Source organism: Hevea brasiliensis, chromosome 15, assembly GCF_030052815.1.
Source record: "Hevea brasiliensis isolate MT/VB/25A 57/8 chromosome 15, ASM3005281v1, whole genome shotgun sequence".
Lineage (NCBI taxonomy): Eukaryota > Viridiplantae > Streptophyta > Magnoliopsida > Malpighiales > Euphorbiaceae > Hevea > Hevea brasiliensis.
The window spans coordinates 74,124,569-74,152,005 of record NC_079507.1 but is presented as its reverse complement, the minus strand read 5'-3'; the positions used below and the strand labels follow the sequence as shown (position 1 = coordinate 74,152,005).

Sequence of the window (27,437 nt, the reverse complement as noted above, 5' to 3'; positions counted from 1 at the left end):
GAAGTTTGGAAAGCTATAGGCAGCATATGTGATTATATTAAGGAAAATGAACACATAAAGGATTTTGTTTAGAATTAAGGCATGACACACATTTCCCACAACCGTGTTAGTTCAGATGGAACTTATAGTTTCAGGGGCTCCTATCCATCCAGGATGAGCAATTTCCTACTGAGGCTGGAAGGGAATAATAATGTTCTGATAGTTAAGTTGGAAAAAGGGGATACAAAAAGAATTTTCTATGGGTAATTATAAGTGTTACATAAGGTGAAGAATGTGCTGGTAGGAGTAAATCATAAGGTTAAAATTCCTAAAGTAATGGAACTAGTAATCAAGATAGGACTAAGGAACGAAAGGAAGGCAAAAATTGATGATGGGATGAACATCCTTGAAGGAAAAGGTGTAAGGGTGAAATAGGACTAAGATTAAGGAATAGGTATAGCAGGTTGAAAAGATATCAACAATAGCAGAAATAGGAAAAGGAAGTGGATAAGATCCAAAGGACAGGAAGAAAGCTCGATAGAGCTAGTTATAATGATGAGGATAAGAAGGAATAGGTATGCTAGGAACACACTAAGAAATATTTGAAACAAGTTATTATGAGATGATAGATTAAAGGAGTAGTGGAGCCTCGATCTAAGTGCCAATGTGTCAGAAGTAGGCCACATACTAAGAAGCTATAGAAAGAAGTCTAAATATTTCCATTCCAGAGAAAGAGTGGGAAACAATAAAGTTGCATTGATTAAGTTGTCAGGGAACTTAAACACTTTTGTCATCTAGAAGGAGAGACCCAGTTCACTTTTCAATATTGATAAATGATACACTTGGCCCTTAGAGGGGACTCTACCTGACTAGTTACATAAATGGACAGAGGTTAGTCTAAGTACCTTAGTAATGACACAAATAAATTGGAAATCTGAAGTATCATGAAAATAAGAAGATGCATAGGTGCTAACCATTGAGGTCAAAGGACAAGTAAAGATTTAGAATAAGATACCTATGATAGGTGCTACAGGAAAGCTACTCATAGGATGCCTTAGGATAAGGAACATAAGTCATGTTTTGGGGAAACAAAGATTATTGAAACAAAGGAATAAGGACTGAAGTCACCAAGAGACACGTTAGGGCGTAATAAAAGTGAGGTAATCGTCAAAGTTGATTAAAGCTATCAGATATCAAGTCGAGAGTAGTGGAGTTATAATGAATACCTGAGATGTCAGAAGAATAGTCAATTAATAGCCAAGAGATAAGAGCATCTCTAGAAAGAGATGATGACAAATAGAACACTATAGTAGAATCAGAGAGCAGTAGAATGTCATATATAATATACAAAGAGTTTGAAGAATAAATATTTTACCAATCTCTGCATAGCTGGAGGAGTAATGATTGCACTTATTCTAATAATCTTCTTTTCCTTATCTCTTATTTATTCAAAAATTCGAGGATGAATTATTCTCAAGGGGGGAAGAATGTAACAACCCAAAAATTTAAAAATAATAAAAATAAATAAATTAATTAATTAAAAATTAAATTAAACATTAATTTTAAAATTTTTCCAGGAATGAATATGGACAACATGGCTGTCCAGATTCATTCCCAGAAATTGAAAAAAAAGAAAAGAAAAACAAACCCAGAAAATTTTCGCAGCACAACACCCCCCCCCCATTTCACCTCTCTCACTCACTTTCTCTCACCTCTCCCTACCTCTTCCACTCTTTTTCTGGCAAACCACTACTACCGGCGACGCCCACCAACACGGCAAAACTCCGGCGACTCTCCAGCGGCGACCAGAACCACTAGAAACGGCGGCAAGAGAGGGTGAAGAGAGAGAAACTCGGGCACAGTGGGCAACGGATTTTTGGCCCTATTCCGACTTCATTTGACGTCCGATCGAGGCGATTCAGGTGGCGTTGGAAAGCTTGTTCTGAGAGCTTTCTTTTGATACCTATTTTGCAACATTTTGTGGTTGGATGAGTGAGATAGGGAGGAGAGAAGTTTTGGGTTTTTCAAGCTTTTTCGTCAGATCTAGGACTATCCGACCGTTTGATCAACGATCTGAGACCACCTATGGACTGAGGAAGAGGAGAGGAACATGATGGTATGATCAAATCCGGCAAATGTCGCCGGTGACCAACGACCGGCCACCATGTGCGGTGGTTCCGGCGGTGGCTCCGATTGGCTTTGGAGATGATTCAACTTCTAAAGACTTCCTCATAAATTTTTGGAATTTTTGAGACACAGATAAATTTTGGGTAAGATTATTTTCATTATTTTTCTGTCTGTAGAGCATAAATACAGTGTTTCTTAAACAGGAAAAATTGGAGAAAAATTTCAAAAAAAATATATGATGAAAGGAAAATTATTTGGAGATATTCTATGGTGTTTGTTGAATTTTTGAGTGATTGTAGAATATTTTTGAAAAATATAGATGGATTTTAGTTAGATTTTTAGCATATAGGCATATAAGATTATTTGAAATTATGATATTTAAATTTTATATGATTGGTTGAAACTTGAGGATAGAGGTTTAAATATGTGAATATTGAATTGGGTTGAATTAAGAATATGTTAGTTGTTGGAAACTTATGAAATTGAGTAATACTTTTGAGTAAAATATTCATGGGATATTAGAAAATTACAATTCATTTTGCAATAGTCTTATAATATTATTAAAGACAGCGGGACAAAGTTTTAGAATTTTTAGAGCTTGTTTGAGTGGATTTTTACAAAATGTCAATCATAGGGACTAAAACGTAATTTTTAAGGTTTTGAGTATTGCTTGGTTTGGAGGGTCCAGGAGGGGCCATATAATGATGATGAGATATGAGTTAAATTTAGAAGTGTTATTTGAGCCTCTTTGCAGGTTGGATAGGTCCCAAGTATAGGGGAAACTCTGCCGAATTTCCGGCATGAATTAGGCTGTTTATTGCCTCTTTAGAGTTTTATTTTAACTTAGTACTAATAAATTTATAATATAATTATCAGGTGATTGAGATCAGCTATTCTTCTCCATCTAGCAGCCACAATAGTAATCAGTGTACTATGAGTAAAATATTAATTTTAATTGTAATTTCGATATTTTATATGTTTAAGCATGCCCATGCATCACTTATAAATATTTATTTATGTAGTTAAATATTAGGTACATTTTATGTTGCACTCATAATTGTTAAAGTGCCATTGATGTTGTTGTGGTAATTTAGAGCAGTGTGCATGGGTTGGCGTGCTTATGGTATGGTGTTGGCTATGGACAGGACGGGTAGACATGGCTTGAGATCTTCGCTGGGACCCAGTCCTTCAGGGTAGACACGGCTTGAGTTCTTCGCTGGGACCCCGATTTGGTTTATTAAGCGAAAGTCCGGCTTGAGTTCTTCGCTGGCACAGGTTGGATTAAGAGGGCTGTACAGGGGATCAGCTCCCATATATGTATTGTTTGACCTTATCGGGTGTGTGAGTATTCCAAATTACCTTTTTGATGTGATTTATATGAAATTTGTGATGATGTTGCATTTCACTCCACATTGTGCATTAGCTTTAGATAGCTATAGAGATTATGGTTAAAATTGATATTTTACTCTCTGAGTCGAACGCTCACTCCTGTTCACCTATTTTTCCAGGCTACAGGAGGAGACCTTTTTCAGAATAACCTATTCATTTCCTCGCAGGTTATGGAGAAAATTACTTAACGGTATTATTATTGTCTGAATTGTAATTTAGAACTCCGCATGTACTAGTAGTAGCATTAATCCTGTCAGGGACTGCATGAATTTAAGTTTTTGTATTAATAAATGAAAAAAAAAATTTATGAGTTTTAAATAGTTTGTAAATGATGTAACAGGATTTAGCTAGGCTCCCCTAATTTTAGTTTCTGATAATTACTAGGCTAAATTAGTCCGAAATAAAATTATAACAGTTTAATTTAAATTATTTTATATGCATATTATGCCCAAATTATGAGCCTAGTCATGGGTTGAAGAATAATTAGGCTTACTACGGGCCTCGAGGGCTTTAGGCTGGCTCAGGTCCTAGTGCCGATCCGGCCCATAGGTCGAGTCGTGACATCACTCCTAATTTATTTATATATACCATTAATTTTCTATATAATTATTTTCTACACTCTCTTTAATTCTTAATACTTTTTTAATTTTTCTCAAATTCTCTAAACAATTATTTTTTATACTTTTTTTTTAATTTTCAGTAGCTTCTCAATTTTTCTACTTTATTATTTTATATGTTCACTGAAATTTTTAATACTATCTCAATTACTCTGTTATTATTTTATATCCTCAATAAAATTTTCAATACCCTTTATTTTAATTTTTTTTCTCTTTTATACTTTTTTAATTATCAATTATCATATAATTTAAAAAAAAAGTAAGTAATAGAACTAGAAATTTTGATTCCTCTAAATACTAAAGGGAAACATAGACAAAATTAAATTCACACTTTTTTCTAATTTCTTTAAAAAAAAATAATTTTATCTCTAATTTTTTAATCAAGTTCAAGTCTTTACTTATTAATTTTTTTCTTAAAGATAAATTATTTTCATTCTTTTTTTTCTAATTTTATTTTAATAGAAAGATTTATAAGAAAAATTAAAATATTTTTATAAATATAACTTAAATTCTGAATCAATAAAATTTTTCTCTAATTTTTTTATCTAAGTAGCCCTTAAACTACCCCTAAACCGCTCCCAAACCGTCTTGAACTGCGCTTAAAATCGTTTTAAACCGGAGCTCGAACCAAAACCGATGATTCAAGAATCATCTTTCAAACCATCCCCTAACAGTTTGATTCAAGTTCATGATTTCATTGAACATGAACTGACGATTTCTAAACTGTGACCACCCCTAGAAATAGGCAAGCATTAGGAAGATATTTTCGACTCAAATATGAATTTAAATTTAAAAATAATATTTATATTCAACTTAAATTTTACTTATTAGATATTTATTTTCTAAATTTTATTTATATAAGTAATTAATTAAATATAAACAAATATTTTTATAATAATATTTGTATACTATATTTTAAATAAATATAACAAAAATATTTAATAGAACTATTAATTTTTTAATATAAATTATTAATAAAAATATATATTTACATATATTATTAATTAAAATATTACTCAGTACTAATAATAGAATTTAGACAGAAATGAATAATTTAAAGATAAAATTTAACTAGCATTGTTATAGATGCATGCAGGCGAAAATGCACCTAAATGATCAATTGGAAGAAAAGGGTTGATAATCTATTAATCCTTTTACTCTACTTCTTTCTGATTAAATATCAATTCAGTAAGCACGCCAACCATTTGATTGAACACAAGTGTGCTGAATTATCATTTCATAGGTCATAATTAATAAACTACATCTTCTTCCTAAATACAGTGTGAATGAGAAAGTAATGAAATTTACAACTATCATTTCCCAGCCTCCAGGAATCTCCTCTAACTTCAGTATCCATGTCTCTTGTGTTTTGGATTTAGCTGCTAATTGGTGACAGCACAAATCAGAGCATTCTGTTCTCCTACACCCATTGTGTGTGGTTACTGGTTAGTGGCAGTGTTTCAGCAACATTAGCAAGAAACCATGGTTTGCATGCAGATACTTGGGGCAAGTACATCTTGAACGTGGAGCATATGGTCTTCAACTTCTAACCAGGATCGCTAACCCCCATCCTGATACAGGCCAAAAGCAAGTCAAATCAATGAACCAATAGCTCACAAGACTGCACTCTATAAGTATCAAAAAGAACGAATTCACTGGAAGCAAAACAACAGAGAATGAAACAAAGGATCTGAGGCAGCTTGGCAATGCAACAAGACTACTGCAGCAAACAAAGGAAAAAAAAATTGCTCGTCAAAAGTTAAGACAGCCAAGGAGATCCACCAATTCCAAGGCCCTCTGATGTGAAGGAGCTGGAACAACAATAGCTGCACTTAGACTCACTGAAACTTGCTGATCTGAGAATTCACTCCTCATCGAACGGAAAATTTCAGACTGAGAGGCAATGGAAAAGTCAGAATTTTCTTTTCGTGCCCTTGAACTCACTGAGTTCCTATTCACTTTAGCAGTTCCATCAATAGCACCAGCACCTGGCTATTAATCAGAACTAAAATTAGAAAATGACAGGCAACCAATGGCACGTTATACTAATGTGTCAGAAGCAGAGTGTAAGTCATTACTAACTGTCAGTGCCCCATTAATTCTCTTCATTTTTCTTCCAAGTGATGGATTTAACCTAACTAAATGCCAAACAAAATTTAATCTAAACCCACCCCCCCCCCCCCCCCCCCAAAAAAAAAATGGACACCCCACTTGGGTTTAAAAAAATAAAAAGATTAAAATATTAAAACTGTTGTTTTAGAGGGGGTTTCATTTTTTCACATACATTATAGCAGTTTTTGAGAGGAACAATATGCAACTTATTCTCAACATCAGATGACACCAAAATATATGTAGGCCTCATTTGAGGATTCTTATGTCATAGAACACTTAAAATTGCTACCACAAAAAATTACTACACAATGAAGATCAACATGAAACTCAACCTAAAGCATTGGAAAAGGTAATTAAGAAGCAATAGAGGCTGAGGATTGTCTTCTTAGTACTTACATTAGATGAGTTTTTAATGTGTACAATAATGATTGTAATATCATCTGTCCTGATTTCATGATCCAGCCAACGTTTATAAGACTCTCCCGCAATGGCTGCACATGCATCTCGGGGATTGGTATATCTTGCCACCTATAGAGAGATGCATTTGTAATGGAAGGAACAACAGGTATAAGAGAAGTGGTAAACAAAGGGGAAAAATGATATGGTATCAAGAAAGTTCTTGTCATCCTTGGAATTGAATCCATCAGTCAATTTTTATTCCCTTTTTTTAAACTGGAAATATAATAGATTTTCATTCAACTAGGTAAATGGAAAACACACAGTTTATTGACAATTGACATTCGAACATATGCTACTGACTGTGGTGTCTGACAAACTTGACAAAGAATTGATTTGCACCCATGTTTGATTCACCCTTGTGTTCAAATCTTGAACTATGGGTGCAAATCAAACTTGATTATTTCAAGAAACTTTACAAACAGAAACACACAGGCACATTCATGTTCAATATATTTTTAGAATGAAGTCGATTTCTGAGTCCAGTTCTCAAACAGCTAGCAATCATGAACTTCCAGGAAAAGACTATTACTTAGCTCAGAACTATTAGAGACAGCATACAATATAGTCTTACCATATCAACACATTTGAAAATTAATTGGCGAGTCATAGAAACAACATACAGACAAAAGAAAGACACAAAGGTGAATGCATACCATATCAACAACAGCTTGGCTTGAGAGGAACTGAAAAACTCCATCACTTGCAACCACAAAGAACAAATGACTGGGCCTGAGCTGAACAATGGAAACCTCTGGATCAACAATAACACCAATCGTCTCAGCTGCCCTATCCCCTACACTTCTCGTAAATGCAGTCCCTGGATACATCCCATTCTGCACCCACAACCTTGGAGGATCACCCTCATCGTTCCATGTCTGTATATCAGGATCCTTGTACCCTTTCACTTGATCAACACTCAGAACTCTAGCCCCACATAACTTGACCCTCTCATACTCATCTCTCCTGAACGGGGTTTGATCATTAGACAAATCCTCAGCCATAATTCTATTCCCATTTTTAACAGCAATGACTGCTCTCGAATCACCCACATTGGCAACATAAATCTTATCTCCAATAACAAGAACCGTTATTGCAGTGGTACCACTCTCCGTATCATCAATTTTACTACTATGTAACTCAGATTTCGTCCTTAAAAATGCAGAACTATAAGCTTTAACAGGGTCAATTAACAACGTGGGATCATTTGCTAATATCTCAACCAATCTATCCTTAACGAAATTTGAACATTCAGCACCATATTGACCATGCCCATCAAATACACCAAAGAAATGGATATTAGGGTTACCTTGAATTTGAGTTCTAATGCAGAAACTGTCTTCGTTTTCCTTGTCTGGCGAGCCTGGGTAATAACCTCGCTGAGTCAGAACAGAGTACTGCAATTTTAAGTTATGGGAAGGGACAGGAATAATCTCCAGCGGTCTCTGAGTGAGTACGTGTTTATTACCAACATGACCCGCTTCAGGGCGGCCCCTTGAATCACCATCTACTGATGACGGGTAGCAGCCACACTTGCCGTGGACACAACCCATGTTTCTGATAGGCAATTGAGTGGTAAAAGAGAAAATTTTCGAACTTCAGACTTGCTGTTTGCGAAATGTCCCAAAAGAAACACGAAACTATTTGCGTTTGGGTCTTAAAATAGCAGAGATGAAGTTATTTATAGAAGTAGTCAACTAGGCGATTTCGAAAATGAAGCTCCTAGGAAAGTAATTTTGCGGAGAATTTATGTGAGAGAAGAGGAATGGGGAAAGAACGAACTAACAAACCCACCCTAGAAGCAAAATAACCCCAAAACTCAGTTTTTAAGGAGAAATTTTTCTTAAAAAATAATGATGATCCCCATCTGGGTTACACCCAAGAAAACGTTTTCCACAATAATCATTCAAAGATTAGAATGTCCGGCACAGCAGAAACGAATTTACCTCAATAAAGTTTTTTTTCTTTTTTTTTTTTCAACAAAAGGCTATAAAAGAAGCAAAAGTCGAGTGGCATTTTAGTGTCATAGTGTGGCATCTATTCTCATGAGGTTTCCAAAGAACATGAAATGCAAGTGTTTAGGGTACCAGATCAAGGCTCAAGAGCAAGAAAGGAAGTACCAATGTTAAAGACTGAAGAAAATGAAAAACTCAAGAAAGTAAAGAATATGAAAATGAAAGGGTTTGATGCTGACGCGAATAAAGGGATTTCTTTCGACAGAGAGAATACAGAGAGATTCGATGTGCGCATGGGTGGATTTTGTTTGCACAGAGACAATAACTCGTCTTCCAAGAAAACAACACAACAAAAGCCAAGTAAGAGAGATGCCACAATGAAACGAATGCGAAGGAACTACCAAGATTGTGCATTAATCTCTCTGAGATGTTGGCTTTCTTCTTTTGCTTGTGCCAGGGGACCAGACCAGATACCAGTTGATCTATTCTCTTTTCTTCCATTTTTATGTAGTTTATTCTTTCGATTTCATTAAAATCTAAAATCTTTCTGCCTTGTGTTAGTAAATAAACAATGTTTAATATATAGGTTACCTTAAAAGTTAAAAATTTATTATTATTCCATAAAAAAATGTTAAAATTTATAATCTATTATTATTATTATTATTATTTGTATTTATTCATTTTGAATTAAAATATCCAAATTTAAAAATGATCTTTGAGTGCTGCTATCAAAGTTGAAATTGATACTGGCCTGCTTAGCATTTTTATTTAAATTGTTATTTAAAAAATTATTTTTTAAAGCATATTAATTAAAAAATAATTAAAAATTAAATTTAATAAATTCTAATAATAAAAATATTATTTTTTAATTATATTTTTTTATAAATAATATTTTTATTTAAAAAAAATAGCTTAGATCTTTCAAACTTAATATTAAAATAGACAAATCATTACTTGGAAGGAAAACTCTTATCAAATAACTGTAATCATGATAATGGTGTAGTTCAAATAAATAAGAAAAAACTCATTAATTACTGGGAATTTAAGAAGGAATAAAGATGCATCATTCATTTTATTTTGAGATGAACATCTCATGGATTAGGTGTATGTATTGGATTGCATGTTTCAGGTTGTCCTTATCTCTAATAAGTTGTTTTCAAAGTGTGTGAAGATAATATGAGAATATAAAGATAGAAATATCTGAGTGATGTCACCTCACAAGGCTATAACACACAAGGAAAGTATCATTTACACTTATCAGATTTAATATATACAGACTTATATTTATATTTTAAATTTATAATAAATCAGATCTAAATAAATATATTCTAAAATTGAGAAAGGCAAAATTTTCTAGATGACGAGGGGGCCAAAAGTGTGTCTCACATCCTCACAGGATACTCTCACTTTTAAGCCTTCATTTGTTATTTTTCTTCATCACTCTCCCTTTATCATAATCCTTCAATCTTTTTTCTAATAATTTTACAATAATGTTTTCTTTTTATCACCTAAGCTTGTTATTATTTCAAATTATTGCCTGTACTACTATTATTTTCATTTTTCAAAAAATTACCATATCCATTCTTGTTGAAAAAGAACCATTTTCTTTGTTGTTTATATAAATGTTGAGGCTGATCATTGTGGGTTTCAGTAGGTCCAACCCACCAAGGGTCCAACAACAACCTATAATCTGAAGCCCAAAACTTCGATTTGTCGGTGTAGTCAATGACCAAAAAGAGCCCAATAGCGTGTGTATATATATATATAATTATTATTTTTTTATATTTGAAAATATGAGGAATATCCGGAGCCCATCCCTCTTTTTCCTCTTTTCGCTCCCATGTCGCCATGAGAGAGGGGCATGAGGATGTAAAAAAGAGAATATTATCAACTTATTCCGACTTAGGATGATAAACTCATGAGCTTGATATTTATTGTTGAGAAATATAACTTTCGTCAACAAATTTAACTTATACAAAGCTCTCTTTTATCAAGTGTGAAGCAGTGTCAAACAGAAATATTCAATAAATATTATTTCTTCTTGAAAAATGAGTAATTCCTTGGATCCAAGATTTGTGGTCAGCGTTTGAAAAGAATCGACCTATTACTAAATTTGAGATGGGTGTCAAAACGTTAAGATATGAACAACTAAATAACAATTCACACCTTATACTTAAAGCAGGGATAATATTTAGTCTCAACACTAAAACAAAAAATTATATCAGAATTGAGACATTCAATATTAAATTCTCATAATCATTCCACCACACTTAGTGGTACATATTATCTTTTACTACTTGTGGAAGTATAATTTGCTTTTTTTTTTTTTAATTTTTTTATTATAGTTTAGCTGACCAGTTAGATAAAACCACTAAATTGTGTATCTCAAATGATAATGATTTCATGTTATCAAATGGGACTCCACCATTGTTTGTTTTCTTTTGGCTGTATTTTAGATCAAAGCATAGTTGAGTGACACATTTTCTAGTTTTCACTGCACTAATTAAATTTTTTAAGTAAGAAAAGATTATTGTGTAATTATGAAGCCAACGAGTCACTGCCTGGTTAATTTTCCTACCCCACTTGTTCAAAAGCAAATATTACCCTTTGAAATAAAGTAAAGCAAATCATAATTACTTAAATTAGTTAACCAAAAAAATTGTTTGTTTAATATTGTTAATGAAATCTAATTGATTTCCACTAACATGTTTCCAAGATCGACCTTTACCAACTAGAAATTAAACAGGCATTAACAATGTCATCTATATATTAAATCTCAGTAACAATGTCATCTATGCTGCAAAGAACTCAAAAATTAAACAGTCAAAATTTTCTTTCTTTTGTATTGTTGGTGAATTCAATAGTCATCTTTTGCCATCAGGCTGAGGCTCCATTAGTGCTGTTGAAAGAAGATCAAAATTGCATTTCACTTGGTAAGTTTTGCAAGCAAAACTTGCAGCTTGGGTGATGTGATAATTTCTGGTGTTCTAGCAGGAGAAGATTAAGAAAAATGCCATATATCTCTTTCATTGATGTATTGTTTTCCTTGCTTTTCTCCCTGTGCTAGGTTTTTCCTTATAGCATTCATCTTCTATTTTGGTGGTGTTTGCTAATTTTTCCTAACTTAGATTTATGACCCAAGTACTAGTTGATTTAGAAGATATTTCTCTAATTTGAGTAGGAAAAATATTAGTATTATGAGAGATTTATTTGGTTTTACCTATTGAGAGGGGCTTTCGCCCATTGAATAGAGTTGCCTTTTCAATTGCTGAGGATTTGGCTTTACTTATTAATGAGAGGCTCTGCCTATTGCAGTCTCATTGAAGGAAAGAGATTTCAGTTTAAGGTGGATAAAGGACATAAAATTTAAGAGGAAGAAATTGGGCTCTTGTCCATGTAACAGTTGTAATAATAAATATATTGAGTTATATTTAGAAAAAATTGAGAGGACTAACTAATATATTTATCATGAGTAACTTGAAGTAAGAGTTTTTTGGGTGTAATTAGGTTGATGGGTATTATAGTTTTGACGTTGATGATTTATTATTGATAATAGTAGAAGATGTAATGCACGTAAATATAGCTCTAAGTTAAGAGAGTGAAGTACGTAAGTATTATTATTTTTTATATTTATTTTATTTTTTAATAGTTTATATGCTTCTGCAAGGCACAATATTAATAAAATCTTTTTCTTATAAAACAAAATTAATGCCATATAACAATATTATTTGTTGAACCTCTCATGGAAGCATATATAGATTTCTTATAATGGTTTTCTTTCAGGAAGAGTAGAAGTTATAGCTTTTAACTATCGAATTGAAGAACTGACCCTTAAAAAATTTGAAGGTAACTTGACACTGTCTGATAGAAATATATGCCAGTTAATACAGAAGTTATTGAATACACTTATGATATGGACATTGGCCCATCAGGAATTTTCTCTTGAATTTGACTATTTGGGTCTGCAATGGCTTGGAGTTAGAAATGTAGTTGAGACAGAAAGACCCAAAATCCCATTAAAGCTCCAACCCACAAGTAAAACACAGCAAGCAGAAATATACATTCAAAACGCAAAGCAAACAATCATCAGAACCTGAGGACTAGCTTCATCAGAACGCACTCCTATGATTGTAAAGCCCAGTTCAAACTCAAAGATATGTGTTCTTTATCAATTTTCACAGATAATTACCCTGAAATGGTCTGGTTATTCTTTAATTCGTAACCCAATAATCATGTTCTGGTATGAGCTATAAGCCACTAGTCTTAGATCAATGAATTAAAGCCACATATAGGAAGAGAAGGTAGAAGAAAACTTGAGGGACTTTTCCAAAACAAGAGAAAAGAAAAGAAAAGAAAGTTGGGTTGCCACATATATCCATAGTTTGTGAAGCAAATAATTCTTGGACAAAAGTGAGAAGGATAACGCATGGCAAATCATGGTCACGTGCAGATTCTGTATTGTAATGGGACAAAGAGCTGTTAGATTGCATCATGTACATGGGTCTGTGGTGACTTCCACGCCAGATGCATAATCATCGTACCCAAATCATACATATATTTTTTATACTCACATGAAAAATGAAAAAGAAAAAAGAAAAATTCCCATGCAAACACAGACTCTTCAAGAAATTAACCTAATACCCATTTCTTTTTTTTTTCATATTTCTTGGGATTGAGCTCAAACATGCACATAAACAATACTGAATTAAGGGTTAAAAAAGGGTATAATTAACCAAGAGTGTGGATTTTATAAAAGACAAATTGAGGAAGGGAGAAAAAAAGAAAAGAAAAATAATACAAAGCGAAAGTTCATATAAACCTGAAAATTAAACAAGAGCACTACACAAGCTCAAAAATCTTAGGCGTGACAAGCGTAAGTGGGGTGCATTATCATGATAGATTCCAAATGCTCACACTCTCCCAATCTTTTTTGATGCATCCACATCATCCTCTCATCTCTAATTCCTCCCCACTTTTATCTTTCTACACAAGTCAACCCAACATTCATCAACCACCAACATCCCCCCCCTCCCCCCTCCCCAATTAACCAATCACTTCTCTCCACGTAATTGCTCCCATTCATCACCCGCCCTAACAAAAATTTTTTCCTACTCGACTCTAAACCCCTAACCCTCCCCCCAGTATATTCCGGTTTACTTCCGGCGAACTGTGAACGTTTGAAACACCACACTTCCGCTATCTGGAAACTCATCCACCGCGCAACTTCTGCATTTCATTCCAAGCGGCTCCACAGCATTTGCAACCCGTGTCCAAACTTCGTGGCTCGCGCATGTAGTAGACACCGACATGGTCGCCGGCCGGAAAACCTGCACCACCTTCTTTAAAACCTCAGCTATATCATCATTATCGTCGAAAATGGACCCAACACACTCAAAACTTGCATAGCTGTAACCATCCTCTGGAGTGACATGAATGGTAGAGTAACGATCATTATCAATCCCATTCATGGAGTATCCACAAGGGTCGAATGCAAAATCACAAATGATAGCTCCTGGATTGATATCACCTATACCGGTAAGTTTCGTCATCTCTTTCCCAGCTATATCACCATTCTTGCCATCGCCGGGAGGTTGAAAGAACTTGTGAGCCATGACGCGGTCGAGCTCAGTCATGCACACCTCTATAGTGTAGAGATCATCGTTTTGGGATACTATGTGAGTTTGGTCACTAGCAGTAAAGACATGCCAAGAGTGAGAAGTCATTTTAGAGGGCATAACAGAGGCTTTTCTATAGCAAAGATTGGAGGGGAGATTCTCTTCAAGGTAAATGACTTCTTCTTTGAAGCTGGTGTGAGGGAAGGGCTGTGACTTGGGGAAGATAAAACTGCCTCTGGTGTACCTACAGGAGCACAAAGTGAGGCCGAGATTGCAAGCATAGTGTAGCAATGGACCGATGGATTTGAGGAGTTGGGTGGTCCCACATGTCTTGATGATGATCTTGGTGGGGTAGACAAAGAGGCTTGACTCTGATAACACGTAGGCATCAAAATAGTGGTTCCCAACAGCAGATACCACAGTGCATTGCACAGCATTTAAAACTTTCACTAAAGACTCGAAATCAAGAAGCCTAAGGCCCATATTGTCGACCACAGGATCATCACCAAAGAAATGAAGCTCCAGGCGCTTCTCAAAGCCTTCAAAACCAGACACAGCCATTAATGAAGTATAGCAAGGAAAGAAAGAACACAAACTGAATAGAAACTAAAGAAAAAAAGACACAGAGAGGCAGGGAGCAGAGAAAATAGGAGAGGAAGATTTTGAGGGTGTGAGGGACTACAGGTGAGAGAGAGAAGAGGGGGTCTGTATGGGATTTATAGTTGGGTGAGAAAAGGAGATTTGAGAGACAGTGGGGTTAGGGAGAGGGAGATAGTGAGTGAAGGAGAGAGAGGGGGCATGCGGGTGAGGCAACCAAGAATCATGATTGCAGGCATAATGAAGTGAATAAGATGATGATATGGTTTCAAAAAAAAAAAAAAGAAAATTAAAATTGAAATTACATCTAAAATTAAATCTTTCTTCAGACAAGAACAGGGGAATGGATTTTATGCCCACGCGCATGCCTTTTTTTTTTTTTCCTTGTGTTATTTGTCTATATTCTTACTACTATTGACTCCTGAATTTGAGTGTGTTCTGCCAAATTTTCCAGTATCAGTTTCCAGCCACTATATATATCTATCCATCTGACAGCACATGCCCACATTTTCTTACATTTTCCTAAGACAATGTTCAATTTTACTTCAAGATCGATTTTTTAAAAACATTATTAGGCATTAATTAAAATTAATTAAGGATGATTATGAAAACAGTCCAAGAAATAGGAATTGAACAGAGAAAATTGACATGGGGCCTGCAGGTCAAAATTACATTCAACAATCACAATTAGAAACCAATTAATGTGCCCAAGTCATTCGCATTGACACTTTTCTATGGAACACAAACATAATCATAGGCTAGATCGACTATATGTTTTTATATATGCATGACAACAATTATTAGCATCGCAACCAAAAAAAATAAAGTAATTACTAATTAATGCAATGAGATCTTAATTTGCCGTTTATAGGCCATCTCAAGTAGCTACAGCAAACACAGCATAATGAATATTAATATATATACAAAGCTTCCATTGCTTAAAAAAATTTCTTGTGATGTCTATACTCTATTGGATAATGGAAAGGTGAAAACTATAGTATGATCATATGAAGCATCTTGTCGTTTTCAAAGAAATTAAAGGCAATGTTTCAATTAACAAAGACGTGCCAAAATATCATCAATGTATTACGGTTAAAATAATAATTATGCACAACACAAACTATACAAGTTTATAAATTGAAAAAGTATACATACTAAAAAAAAGAAAAAGACAAAAAAATAATACGTGATAAATAACGATTTATTTATGTTTGGATGTATATTTTGATTTATACTTAATTAATGAAAAGTGAGAAATTAGAATTAATTTTAACTATGACCTATCATAATTTTAGATACTAGTTATTATAATTTTAAATAGTGTATTAATTATTATTTAAATAGGTTTATACATTCATATGTAAAAATGGAAAACTTGATAATAAAAATACCCTTAAATTAGAAACATGTACCTAAATGCAAAATTTTTAACGATATAGTCTCAGTTAAGTTCAAATTAAAAAAGTTTATACTTTGAAAAAAAAAGTTTTGAAATACCAATGAAAGTTGCTATGCGTGTGTTTGTGGGGAAAAATTCGGGGCTACTAGTCTTTCAAGATTCTATATTAATTGTGGATGGATCTATGTGTAGATCTTAATAAAATTACTATATTTTTATTAAGGAGTATATTCTTTTCTTAAATCATATGTATGTATTTATCTTCAATAAAAAAAAAATTAAGTTGAAAAAAAGAAATAGTTTAAATGGAGTAATTAGTGCTTGGTAGGCCTAAGTAGATTACGTAATTGACTTGTGTTACCTTACTCATCAATTTAATTTACACCCTTCTTGGCTTATAATTTAAGACTTTGCATACACAGCAAGAGTATTGATAAAAATTAATAATTCAACATGATAAAGTCTAGGAAAGTAATGAAAGTTTCCTGTAATATTAAAACGTAGAGGAGATAGGCAGGGAGGATAAACACAGTGTAGAAATAGAAATACCAAAAGAAAAGGTGAGTGAAAATGAGCAGGCAACTAAGATAGAGAATAAGAGTGGGAAAGGCAATGATGGAAAATGGTGAGTTTAGAATCAAAGTTAGGAGTTTTAAGGGCAAGAAATGATTCAGAATGTAAGCGTCATGAATAATCTTATGGGGGTGTGGCTGGCAGCCTCCATTATGACCACAATTCCCACATCTTGAGCTGCACGCGCACCCACCAAACTCAAAACACTATCCAATACAAAGAACACACACACAACCATCCATAAGCCTCTTTCTTTAAAATGGTCAACCAATTCCAACTACAATACCAAATATTGAATCAAATCTTGCTTAAAAAGACTCAACCATATTGATCTTCTTCCTCGGCAAATAAAAGTCCTACCTTTTACATCAAAAGATGCAACCAAAATCTTCTTTCTTATGAAGAATTCTGGAAAGCTAGAGCTATATCTAGCTAGCTAGCTAAGACATAAGACACTAGTAAAAAATAATCCTGAGTTTTGGACCCACTAGTCACCTTTTTAACGCTAACCCCCTTCCACCCAAATCATGCAGCTAGTCTTCAACCCATGATTGGTCCCACTCATCAGTCTGTAGTCTGTATGTGTTCCCGACAACCACCGTGGCTGGACCCACACAACTACACATCATCTATTGTGTGCCCTAACTTCTTGGCACACAAGGGGTCCATGGTTGATCTACGGCTAAATTTGTTTTTGGGACATGGAGTCCCCACTAATGTGGTCCTAGGTTGGGCAGACATTTCAATCTTGTTGGGCATGGAAACAAGTTGCCTTTAGCCGCCATACATTGCCTTGCATGCGCACATTTCCACACATGTGCCAATTTTTTTGATGCAGAGTATTTAGGTTTTATCTGCTATATATTTTACGGTTATTTTTCTTTCTCTTTTTCTTTAGCACTAATGAGAGCTAGCAATAGCATCCTTCTGTTCCGTGAGTGCTACTGTACCATGCGTACAAAAATTTTGACAAATTTTAAAAAGGTCCACCACCATTGTTGTTTGGATGTGGCCACTGTGTCTGTGACTGTGATGAGGTAGTGCCCAAAAGTTATGAGATTTCAGAGACCTGCCTAGCTTCATTCTCATGGGATTCCAATAATAATCTCAAGAAAAAGCTTCAAAGCTTTTTTTTTTTTTTTTGTTCGGGTGTTTATGGAAGCTTTATCCTTTGAGGTCATGCCAAGATTAAATGGTGTCATATGATAAGTCTTTGTCCTTTCCTTTGACCCTTTTTTATTTATATAACCACAGATAGAAAACCATATTCTCTGTGGTTTCACCCAAATCAAGATAGTTAACCCCTGAATTTTACGGCCTTACAATTTTTTCTTATTTTTTAATCACTTGTTTCCCATATGTTGATTTCTAGTACTTCTAAGTACAATTGATATCTTTCTCTTCATCGACTAGTGATCCCTATAGCCCAAAGAGAACCACATTAATTAACCATAAGTCAAATACATTAATACCTAGAAATTTTGACTATATTAAACTACTTTTACATCTCTAAATTCTTGTTTTTAATTAATAAAACTAACAATATATCGTATATGTAATAAATTGTTTAGTAATAACTAAATTAATCAATGAGTAACTATAAAACATATGAATAATTTTTAAATTAAAAAATGATTGTTTATTATTGACAATTGAATGTATTTATTATATTTTTTTCTTGTATTTCACAGAAAATGAAAAAAAAAAAATACAGAGAATTATTTTCTTACTAGTAAACAATTCCTAACATTTGTTGAAAATATATGCATAATTAAGCAATATGTAGCATTGGAAAATGAAATTAGAAAGGTGATTAAAAATAAATGATGTAGAAGGATGGTTCCCACAAGCATCATAACTGGTAGGGTGGCAAAGATTTTTGAGGCAAACAAGACATGTTAGGAGGGGAAAGACAGTTATAAAGTGGGCATAATCGAAGAAGCCAAGCCATGTTTGCCCCCACAAAAAGTCACAAAAACAATAACCCATAACACTATCCCCAAAGTGACCAAATAATTCTGTACCTCGAGCCCCAGCCTTAGCCAGAGAGGGCAAAAATCTATCTCCAAGGTTGAATGAATGCCAAGATTGAAGAGAGAGAGGGTCACTAGCAACCCACATCATTCCACGTGCTTGCCTGTATATCAAACTTCATTTTTTTTTTTAAGTTTTATTTATAATTAAAAAAAAAAAAATCCTATTATCTTCAAGCTACCATGATTCTACCGTGTGACCTTTCTTGCTCACTGCTGTCTTATCCGCTTCCTTTCCTGCACGGTTTAAGTCTGCTGTGCTAAAGAGACCCACCCAATCAAGTCTATTACGACTCACCACCGAGTTGGCTCAGAAATGGAAACTGGTCAAGTTACCTCAATTTTCCACGCAAATGGGCATTTTATCAAATTGTTTAGGGTTTTCAAAATCGAAACATTTTTAATTCAAGAATCAATATTAGCTAATAAAACTTTTGTTATTAGGTAAATAATATGTCTATCAATGAACAAAAAATAATAATATTTATTAATTGCATATTTTATAATGTAGAAAATTAACTTTAATTATAAAACAATTAAATTATTATTTTACTTTTCATTTTCTTAAATTTATTATTTCATTTGAGTAATTTTCTTGTGAGTGATTTTTCTAATTTTCTTTTTTTTTTTAAATAAAAATATATAGCCTTTAAGATTGTCTGGATAGAAGATTTAGTCTTAATATGCAAAAGCTGTGATACTTCTTGCCGAAGATACCAAAGAACGTAAAAACATATATATATATATATATATATATATATATATATATATATATATATATGCAATTTTTTTAATGAAATAAAAATTTCCCAGTTAAGATATCTTTGAGAAAACCTTCAAGTAATTAATAGTTTGGTTAGAGGTCATTACAAGATTTTTCCATACTACAATGGATAGTGTAGAAAAAATCGTTTGTAAATTTACAAACGGAATAAAATTAGTTCATATAATTCTTATTTGTAATTTTTCACAAACAGATTTAAAATTTATTTGTATTTATTAACGGAAATTCTGTTTGTATTTATTTGCACCAAAACAATTAAATTTTATTTATTAATTATTTGTAGGCTTAAGATTAATTAAATTAATTTTTTTTATAAAATTAATTAAATTAATTTTATTTTATTGGTTTAATTAATTGAAGGCTTAAGAGAATTAATAAATAAAATAAATATAAGAAGAGATTATCAACAGTAGGTGGTTAGCTAAGAGAGTAGTTTAATGGAGTGATAAGAAATTAAAGAGAAGTTACAAGAAATGAATAGTTACCTTTCATCATATGTAGAATAAGTGGGTCTTCTAGATTATTCCAGGGACTTGCAGGGAGTGTTATAAATATGAGATATACAACAATATGAGTGCCCCCAACAACTCAACCAAATATCCAGTTCAATCAATCAATAAATCAATAACAATCAAATGACTCCAGTAGTTCAATCAATTTAGGACTCCAGTAGTCAGTTTATCATTTAAATTTATTGCCAATTTCAATTCAAAGTAATCTTTAATTTTCAAATTGTTTTATTTTACTTTTCAGAAACCTTGTAATTTTCTTCAACAATCAATACAGTTTTGCTTTTCAATTCTAGTTATCTTTCACAATCACATTACATTTAAAGGGGAAACTGTATTCAGTATAATCAGTTTTCACAATCGTTCGATTCAGAAGTTAGGAAGTACAAATTTCATAGTTGATACACTCAGTATCTAATACACCTACATTCAAGCTGTTTGTCAGTTAAATTATTTTTACAGCAAATAATATTGTCAATGGATTGTCGATCCATTTGTAATTTATAAGGAAAATAAAAAAAATAATAAATTTTAAATCCATTTGTGCTTTACAAATGAATTTTTAGTCCGTTCATTTGTATTTACAGAAAAGAAATAAAAAAAATTAGTTAAAAATTGTAAATAATAATAATTTATCATAAAAATAATTTACCATAAATATATTATTACAAAAATGCTATACTAATGTTATTAAAAATAATTTATCTATAGAAATTGTAAATAATGATTTATCAGAAATATATTATAATAAAATTACTATGAAATAATGTTATAAAAACTTATAAATAAAATAATATAATTTTATAAAATCACAATAATATTTTTCGAGAAACAAATTATATTAATTGAAAATTATTAAAAATATACTATTTTATAACTAAAACAATATTATTAATGATAAGAAAAGGAAATCAATAAATAAGAGAAAAAAGGAATTAGAGAATAAGAAAATTAAAAAAATGAAAAAAATAGTGATAAAAAAATATAGAACAAAGAGTGAAATTAGAGGAAAAAACAATAGAAGAATAAGATGAAGATGAAAAAAAGGGAAAAGAAAATTAAAGTGAAATGGGAGAATAGAAGTGAAATAATAAAAAAAAAATGTCATGGGAGAAAGAAATGGGAGAATGTGAGTGAAATGAAAGAAAATGAAAGTGAAAAAATGAAAAGGGTATAGTTATTTTTTATAGTGTAATTTACAAATGGATTCAAAAATTTGTTTGTAAGGTTTTCAAGAAAGCAGAATTTTTTTCTTCCAAAATTTACAAATAGATTACAAAATCCATTTGTGACCATTTCTAATTAAAATTGAAGGTGGGATTTAAAAAAAAAAGAATTTTTTCCATTTAAATTTTTAAGCGAATTTTAGAATATGTTTGTAATTCTCGATATTTGTTTTTTAAACTTAGAAATTTACAAACGAAAGTTACAAACGGATTTTAAACAGATTTTTAATTTGTTTGTAAATTATTTTGCTTAAAAAATAATTATGAGATTTACAAATGGATTGAAATGGATTGCAAATCCATTTATAAATCTCACAATTATTTTTTTCAAACTAAATAATTTATAAATAAATTTAAAATCCGTTCATAAATTGAATAATTTTTTTTTTATTGTAATACTCATTGAAAATTCATTTGTAGTTGCAAATGAAACAAATCCATTTGTATTTCAGTAAATTCTTGAAATGGGTGGGTTAGGGTTAGGGTTAGGGTTGGGGTTAGAGAAATTAAGTTAAGGGAAGCGAGTGATGGACGAGTGTTGATGGGTGCTGACATAAGCATATGCGTCAGTCGTAGGTGCAAAAGTCAGGCAAAGCACCGAAGAGAAGAGGAGTGTAAAAAAATTGGAAAGTGGTCCAAAGAAAGAGAAACAAGTATATAATTTTGCCTTAAACTTTCAAGAGATTTGATGAAATTGGAGAGAGACCCAATTGAATAGGTTTGATATTACAGTGAGTGAGGGGTCAGGCATGGATATGTAAACATGGAAGCCATCATGTTCCTTCTGCTCCAAACTCTCCGTCCTCTTCAAATTAACTTATTACTTTAGGTTTTTAACATCCACCATTGCCATGACAAGTGCCAACTTTCTTTTATCTTTTTTACCACCAATAACTCTATTACTTAGCTTGTTCAATCTCCTCCAGTCAAAGTGGATGAAAAGTTGTTCCAAATTTCAGTTCCTCCAATGAGAATACTAAGAAAGTGTGTGATTAGGAAGCATTGCCGACATCTGGGAACTCTTAATCCTTGCTTTAATGAGTGGTTTTTGTGACATTTAGATTCTAATGGCGTACTGCATATGATTACCTAGCTAGTGTTTCTTTTTCTTTAGTAAATAGTCTGGAATGTTCGTTAGGGCAGGATTTTCTAGGTTTCCAAACAAACCCTTAAGAAACCCATATGGTGGGTTTGATTTGATGAGGGTTACAAGGCAGACAAGAATCTATTAGGGGCAATGAGAAGAGTGTATCCTGCTACAAATGTAACATAATGATTGTATTGTTGATATGTTATGAGTAGATTGTATGCTTAACGTGACTTGAATAATACAATTGTATTTAATTTAATTTATTCCCTAATTAACCTTTCACTTTACATTAATTAGTAATTAATCAATTAGCTCTCTGTCAGTGTAAAGAATAATCACTTAATTTTCCCATTCAAATCTTTGGTTTGAGTTAGGATCCTATGTTTCTCATTGAAATACCAAATCCTTTCCAATCAACTTAGATCATGGATAACAAATTTTTTATATATTTTTTATAAATTTACTCAATTTTATATAAAAATAAATTTAATAAATTTGTAATTAAATATTTATTAAAAAAAATATTTAACTTATTTATGATTCACCCATTTAATTTTATATATCAATGCTGGAGACTTTTGTACACCCCAAGACCTATATAGATACTTGTAGATTTCCTTCTCTTCATAAACAGCTCATCAGCCATTATTTAATAGATTAGTAATCAATTATACATATGTTATATATTGAAAAATATATTTTCCTTAAAGAATGATAGGTTGCTGGTATTATATATATATATATATATTTTATTATTAAAAAAAAAGCTCAAGCTCTTTGTATATAACACTCATAACCCTTCAAATCAGAGAACTGAATTCACCGATTTACAGATATTATGTTGGAATTGACTGGGTAAGTTAATTCTAATCAATTTGATTTTGGATAATTATGATTCCCAACAAGTCAAATTTTTAAATTTTTATTAAAAAAAAGGAATTTTCTTTTGAAATATTAAAATGGAAATTAACATCTGAAAAAGGATAAGAGTAAGCCCAGACAAGTTGTAGGATTGGGCCCATAGGTTTTTGGGCTCGGTGTCGGAACTTCACCAAATCATGGACTATCGGCACGAAACATTTATCATGTCAGGCTCATAGGAATGATAAATTTCTATTTTAAGATGTTAATAATTTCTATAAATAGTTGCCACCTACCTACCTAGGATAAAATCTGTCTGATGGATACAAAAATAGCTATATTTTCTCTTTTAAAGGAAAATATATATATTTTGAAGACTGCTAAATTAACTACTAAAAAATCGAAAGAGGTTCTATAAAAGGAAAAACAAAATAAAAAATTAAGTATTTCTCATTGTTAATTTTACTGTTTATAAAAGATTAATTTTTTTAATATTTATTGTTATTATTCTTTATAATATCTCTGTTTGAAAATATAGTGCGTTTACCACTGAATCTAATAATATTTATTGGTAAAAGATTATTAATTATTTATTTATAATAAAATTTATGATAATTAATTATTAAAATAAAATTATTACATAAAAATGAGAATCATTTCTTACTCCTTGTGAATCATAATCTAGATGGAGACTGACCAGGAGAATCAAAATCAATATAGGAAAGAAAAAGTAGCAAATCCAGCACATGCATAAGAGGATTCATTTATTTGAAATTAAACCTAAGACCCAAAAATAGAACAAAGTTGTTAAGCTTAATTACAAATCAGATAGAGAGATTGAAGGAAATGATGCATGCAATCCCAATTTTCTAAGGAAAATTCTTAATAACCATTCAAAAACCAATTTAAACCCTGAAATAGATTATTACTTGTTAATTAATTCATTTTAATTTGTTTGTTTTTTGTTAACTCCAAGAACAAAATTTTAAAAAAGGGTACTGTCAAAGTCTAGGGATAATCCGACCTTCTTTCACTTCCTCACAATTTTCACCAAACTTAACCTTAAATTCATTCAAGCATTTGTTTTTCTCTCTTGTTCCTTTTAATTTTGGGATACATTTCTCTCTACCTTGTCATGATTCTTTAGCATTTCCAAAACTCCCAAAGCCCTAACTAGGCAGGATGGCCTTGATTTGGAGCTTCCTCTCCCATCTTCTCCTCCTTGGCCTCCTGTCTTTCCTCCACCCTTTCACCACCACAGTAGGAAGTATCCGTGTTGGCACGGTTATTCGGAAGCCCTCCCCGGAGCTTCCCATTTTCCGGGAAGCGCCCTCTTTTCGCAATGGCGATGGTTGTGGATCACAGGAGAGTGATATTATCCATGTTGCCATGACCCTAGACGTTAATTATCTTCGAGGTACAATGGCTGCAGTGCTCTCAATGTTACAACATTCTACGTGCCCTGAAAACCTGTCATTCCATTTCCTTTTCGTTCATTATGAACCTGAGCTCTTTTCCAGCATAAACTCGACCTTCCCTTTCTTGAACTTCAAGATTTATAGGTTCGATTCTAAGCGGGTTCAGGGAAAGATTTCAAGGTCCATTCGACAAGCTTTGGACCAGCCTTTAAATTATGCAAGAATATATCTTGCTGATATCATACCAACCCATGTGAGACGGGTTATTTACTTGGATTCTGATATTATCGTGGTGGATGATGTTGCAAAATTATGGGATGTGGATATGGAGGATAAGGTGGTGGCTGCACCAGAATATTGCCATGCAAATTTCAGTCAGTACTTCACCGAAACATTTTGGTCGGACCCAGAAATGGCAAAAACATTTGAAGGAAGGATTCCTTGTTATTTTAACACGGGGGTGATGGTGGTGGACGTAGATAAATGGAGAAAAGGAGAGTATACACAGAAAGTTGAGGAGTGGATGGCAGTGCAGAAACAAAAGAGAATATATCAGTTGGGTTCTTTGCCACCATTTTTGCTTGTTTTTGCTGGAAACATTAAGGCAGTGGATCATAGGTGGAACCAACATGGGCTAGGTGGTGATAACTTTGAAGGGAAATGCAGGAGCCTTCATCCTGGTCCAATTAGCCTCCTCCATTGGAGTGGCAAGGGTAAGCCATGGCTGAGGTTAGATTCTAGGAAACCATGCATTGTTGATCATCTGTGGGCTCCATATGATCTCTACCGTTCATCAAGACATTACTTAGAAGAATAGCCGAATGAGGAAGAAAAGAAGAAATGGAAATGTTGAGGAAGAGAAAAGCGTGAGATCGTGTCTATTACGAACTCTAATTAGGATCTACAAGGAAGGCTTTTTTTATATGTATGTATTTTTCCCACATTGACAAAATGATGACTTGAATGAGACTTGGTGACAAATGCAAGAACAAGCCTGAAGTAAGGTTTGTTCCAAGCAAGGCAGTGATTGAGGGTGGGGGTGTGGCATCCTATAACTCCCCATGGCTTCAGCTAGCCTTCATGCAGTTGAGTTCAAAATTAAAATCATGGAGGGAAATACCAAGTTGTTGATTAATTTTACTTTTTCACTCTTTACTTTTGCCCTTTTTTGCTCTATCGTTGATCTTTCAGTTGCTAGGTTTGAAATTGTATATATACACATCATAAACAAAACAAGATAATGCATGTCACCTTTTGGTTAGGCATCAAAGGGCTAATCCAGCATTATGCCAGCATCACTCTTAGCGTGAAACATTTTAATGGATATTCAATTTCCAACATAATAGTCTTGTATATTATTATTAATTGACATTACAGAAATAATTTAAACTCAATTTATTATAATTTAAGATAAATATATGAATCTCTCTCTATACATATTATATGATTATTAAATATAGACAAAAATTTCTTACAACATAAAATGATTTTTCCCAAAAAAAATTAACCATAAAATCTTTTTATTTTCATTATATCTTTCCTTTAATTATAAATATAGTTGCTAATATAGTTATTGCTTACACTCAGATAATTTGGTAGAGATTGAAATATACAATTTGGCATTATAGATTTATAGGTTATATTCTCACATAGTTTGACTTAATTCAATGATTAAAAATATATCACTCACTTGATAGACTCAGTCTCCACTCCCTCTACTAAAAAATAAAAAATAAAAACTACACTACGGTTTCATAAATGTATAGAATATTTAATAAGAGGAGCATCAACAAGCGCTTACCTTAATTTAGTGACTATAAATATAACAGACTCGAATTTTTACTCTCTTTATTAAAAAAAAAAAACTATAAACTACACGATAACTTAAAAAATGTGTAGATCTAATAAGAGGAGCGTCAACTTGCTCGTAGCTAAATTTTCAGTTTGGATAGTCAAGCATGACTTGGGGCCTATTGGCATTACTGTTTAAACTGTTGTTGAGAAAATAATTTTTTTAAATATATTAGTTAGAGATTATTAAAAAATAATTAAAAATTAAATTTGATCAATTTTAGTCATAAAAATACTAAAATATCAAAATAGCTTTTTTAAATTGTTTTTCTCAACGATATTTAAAATAGTATTTTTATTCAGAAAAATAATTTTAAGATCTGAAACTCAATGCCAAACAAGACTTTAGTTGATGACAGGAAAATTGAAAAATGCCATCTGCTTCTGCCTTGACATTCAATATTTATCCCAACAATACGCTGTCGTTTTATTCTCCACAAAAAATCATTTATCTTATTCCATACGCAAACAAGCTCTTCTCCCTAAGTAGCGGTTCAAATTTTTAAAAATAAAGTCGGAATCCACCAAATTCAAAATCCTTTCAATTACACCTCTTCAATAATTAATAATAAGCAAATACAACAATGAAAATACCAATTACAGAATACAGACAAACATGAGGAGAATCAAAGGTGGACGCATTTGGCTGCTCGTGTTAGACTATGCCCTATTCTCCCAGTAAATCCAGTGGAACAACATGATGGCTCAATTCTGATACAAAGTTTACAACATCCGCAAATTGTCCTTTATATAGCCAACCCACCAAAATCTTACATTACCCTCATTTCCCGTTCCTCTGTTCTAAAACAGGGTCCACACCACAGACTAAATAATGAGCCTCAACGA

General features: G+C 32.5%; 3 protein-coding genes across 5 annotated transcripts; 1 reads left to right on the top strand and 2 right to left on the bottom strand.

Annotated features, from left to right (window-relative positions):
- Positions 1-5,246: 5,246 nt before the first annotated feature.
- Positions 5,247-9,139, bottom strand: LOC110670857 (probable protein phosphatase 2C 35). Of its 3 annotated transcripts, XM_021833135.2 has the most exons (4): positions 7,337-9,134; positions 6,621-6,752; positions 5,895-6,104; positions 5,247-5,683 (listed from the first exon to the last, which is right to left on the bottom strand). In XM_021833135.2, the coding sequence occupies exons 1-4, from the start codon at positions 8,231-8,233 to the stop codon at positions 5,672-5,674; spliced, it is 1,251 nt and encodes a 416-aa protein (XP_021688827.2). In that variant the 5' UTR covers positions 8,234-9,134; the 3' UTR covers positions 5,247-5,671. The 3 variants fall into 3 exon arrangements, with proteins under 3 accessions (XP_021688827.2, XP_021688828.2, XP_057992653.1); XM_021833136.2 differs by lacking the exon at positions 6,621-6,752 and having other exon boundaries at positions 7,337-9,139; XM_058136670.1 differs by lacking the exon at positions 5,247-5,683 and having other exon boundaries at positions 5,924-6,100; positions 7,337-9,139.
- Positions 9,140-13,320: 4,181 nt separating this feature from the next.
- On the bottom strand, positions 13,321-15,053 carry LOC110670867 (S-adenosylmethionine decarboxylase proenzyme 4). The gene has a single exon (XM_021833149.2). The coding sequence runs from the start codon at positions 14,809-14,811 to the stop codon at positions 13,789-13,791; it is 1,023 nt and encodes a 340-aa protein (XP_021688841.1). The 5' UTR covers positions 14,812-15,053; the 3' UTR covers positions 13,321-13,788.
- A 9,355-nt stretch (positions 15,054-24,408) lies between these two features.
- On the top strand, positions 24,409-26,064 carry LOC110670933 (probable galacturonosyltransferase-like 4). The gene has a single exon (XM_021833253.2). It carries the CDS (start codon positions 24,505-24,507, stop codon positions 25,555-25,557), a length of 1,053 nt encoding a protein of 350 aa, XP_021688945.1. The 5' UTR covers positions 24,409-24,504; the 3' UTR covers positions 25,558-26,064.
- The last annotated feature ends 1,373 nt before the right edge of the window (positions 26,065-27,437 follow it).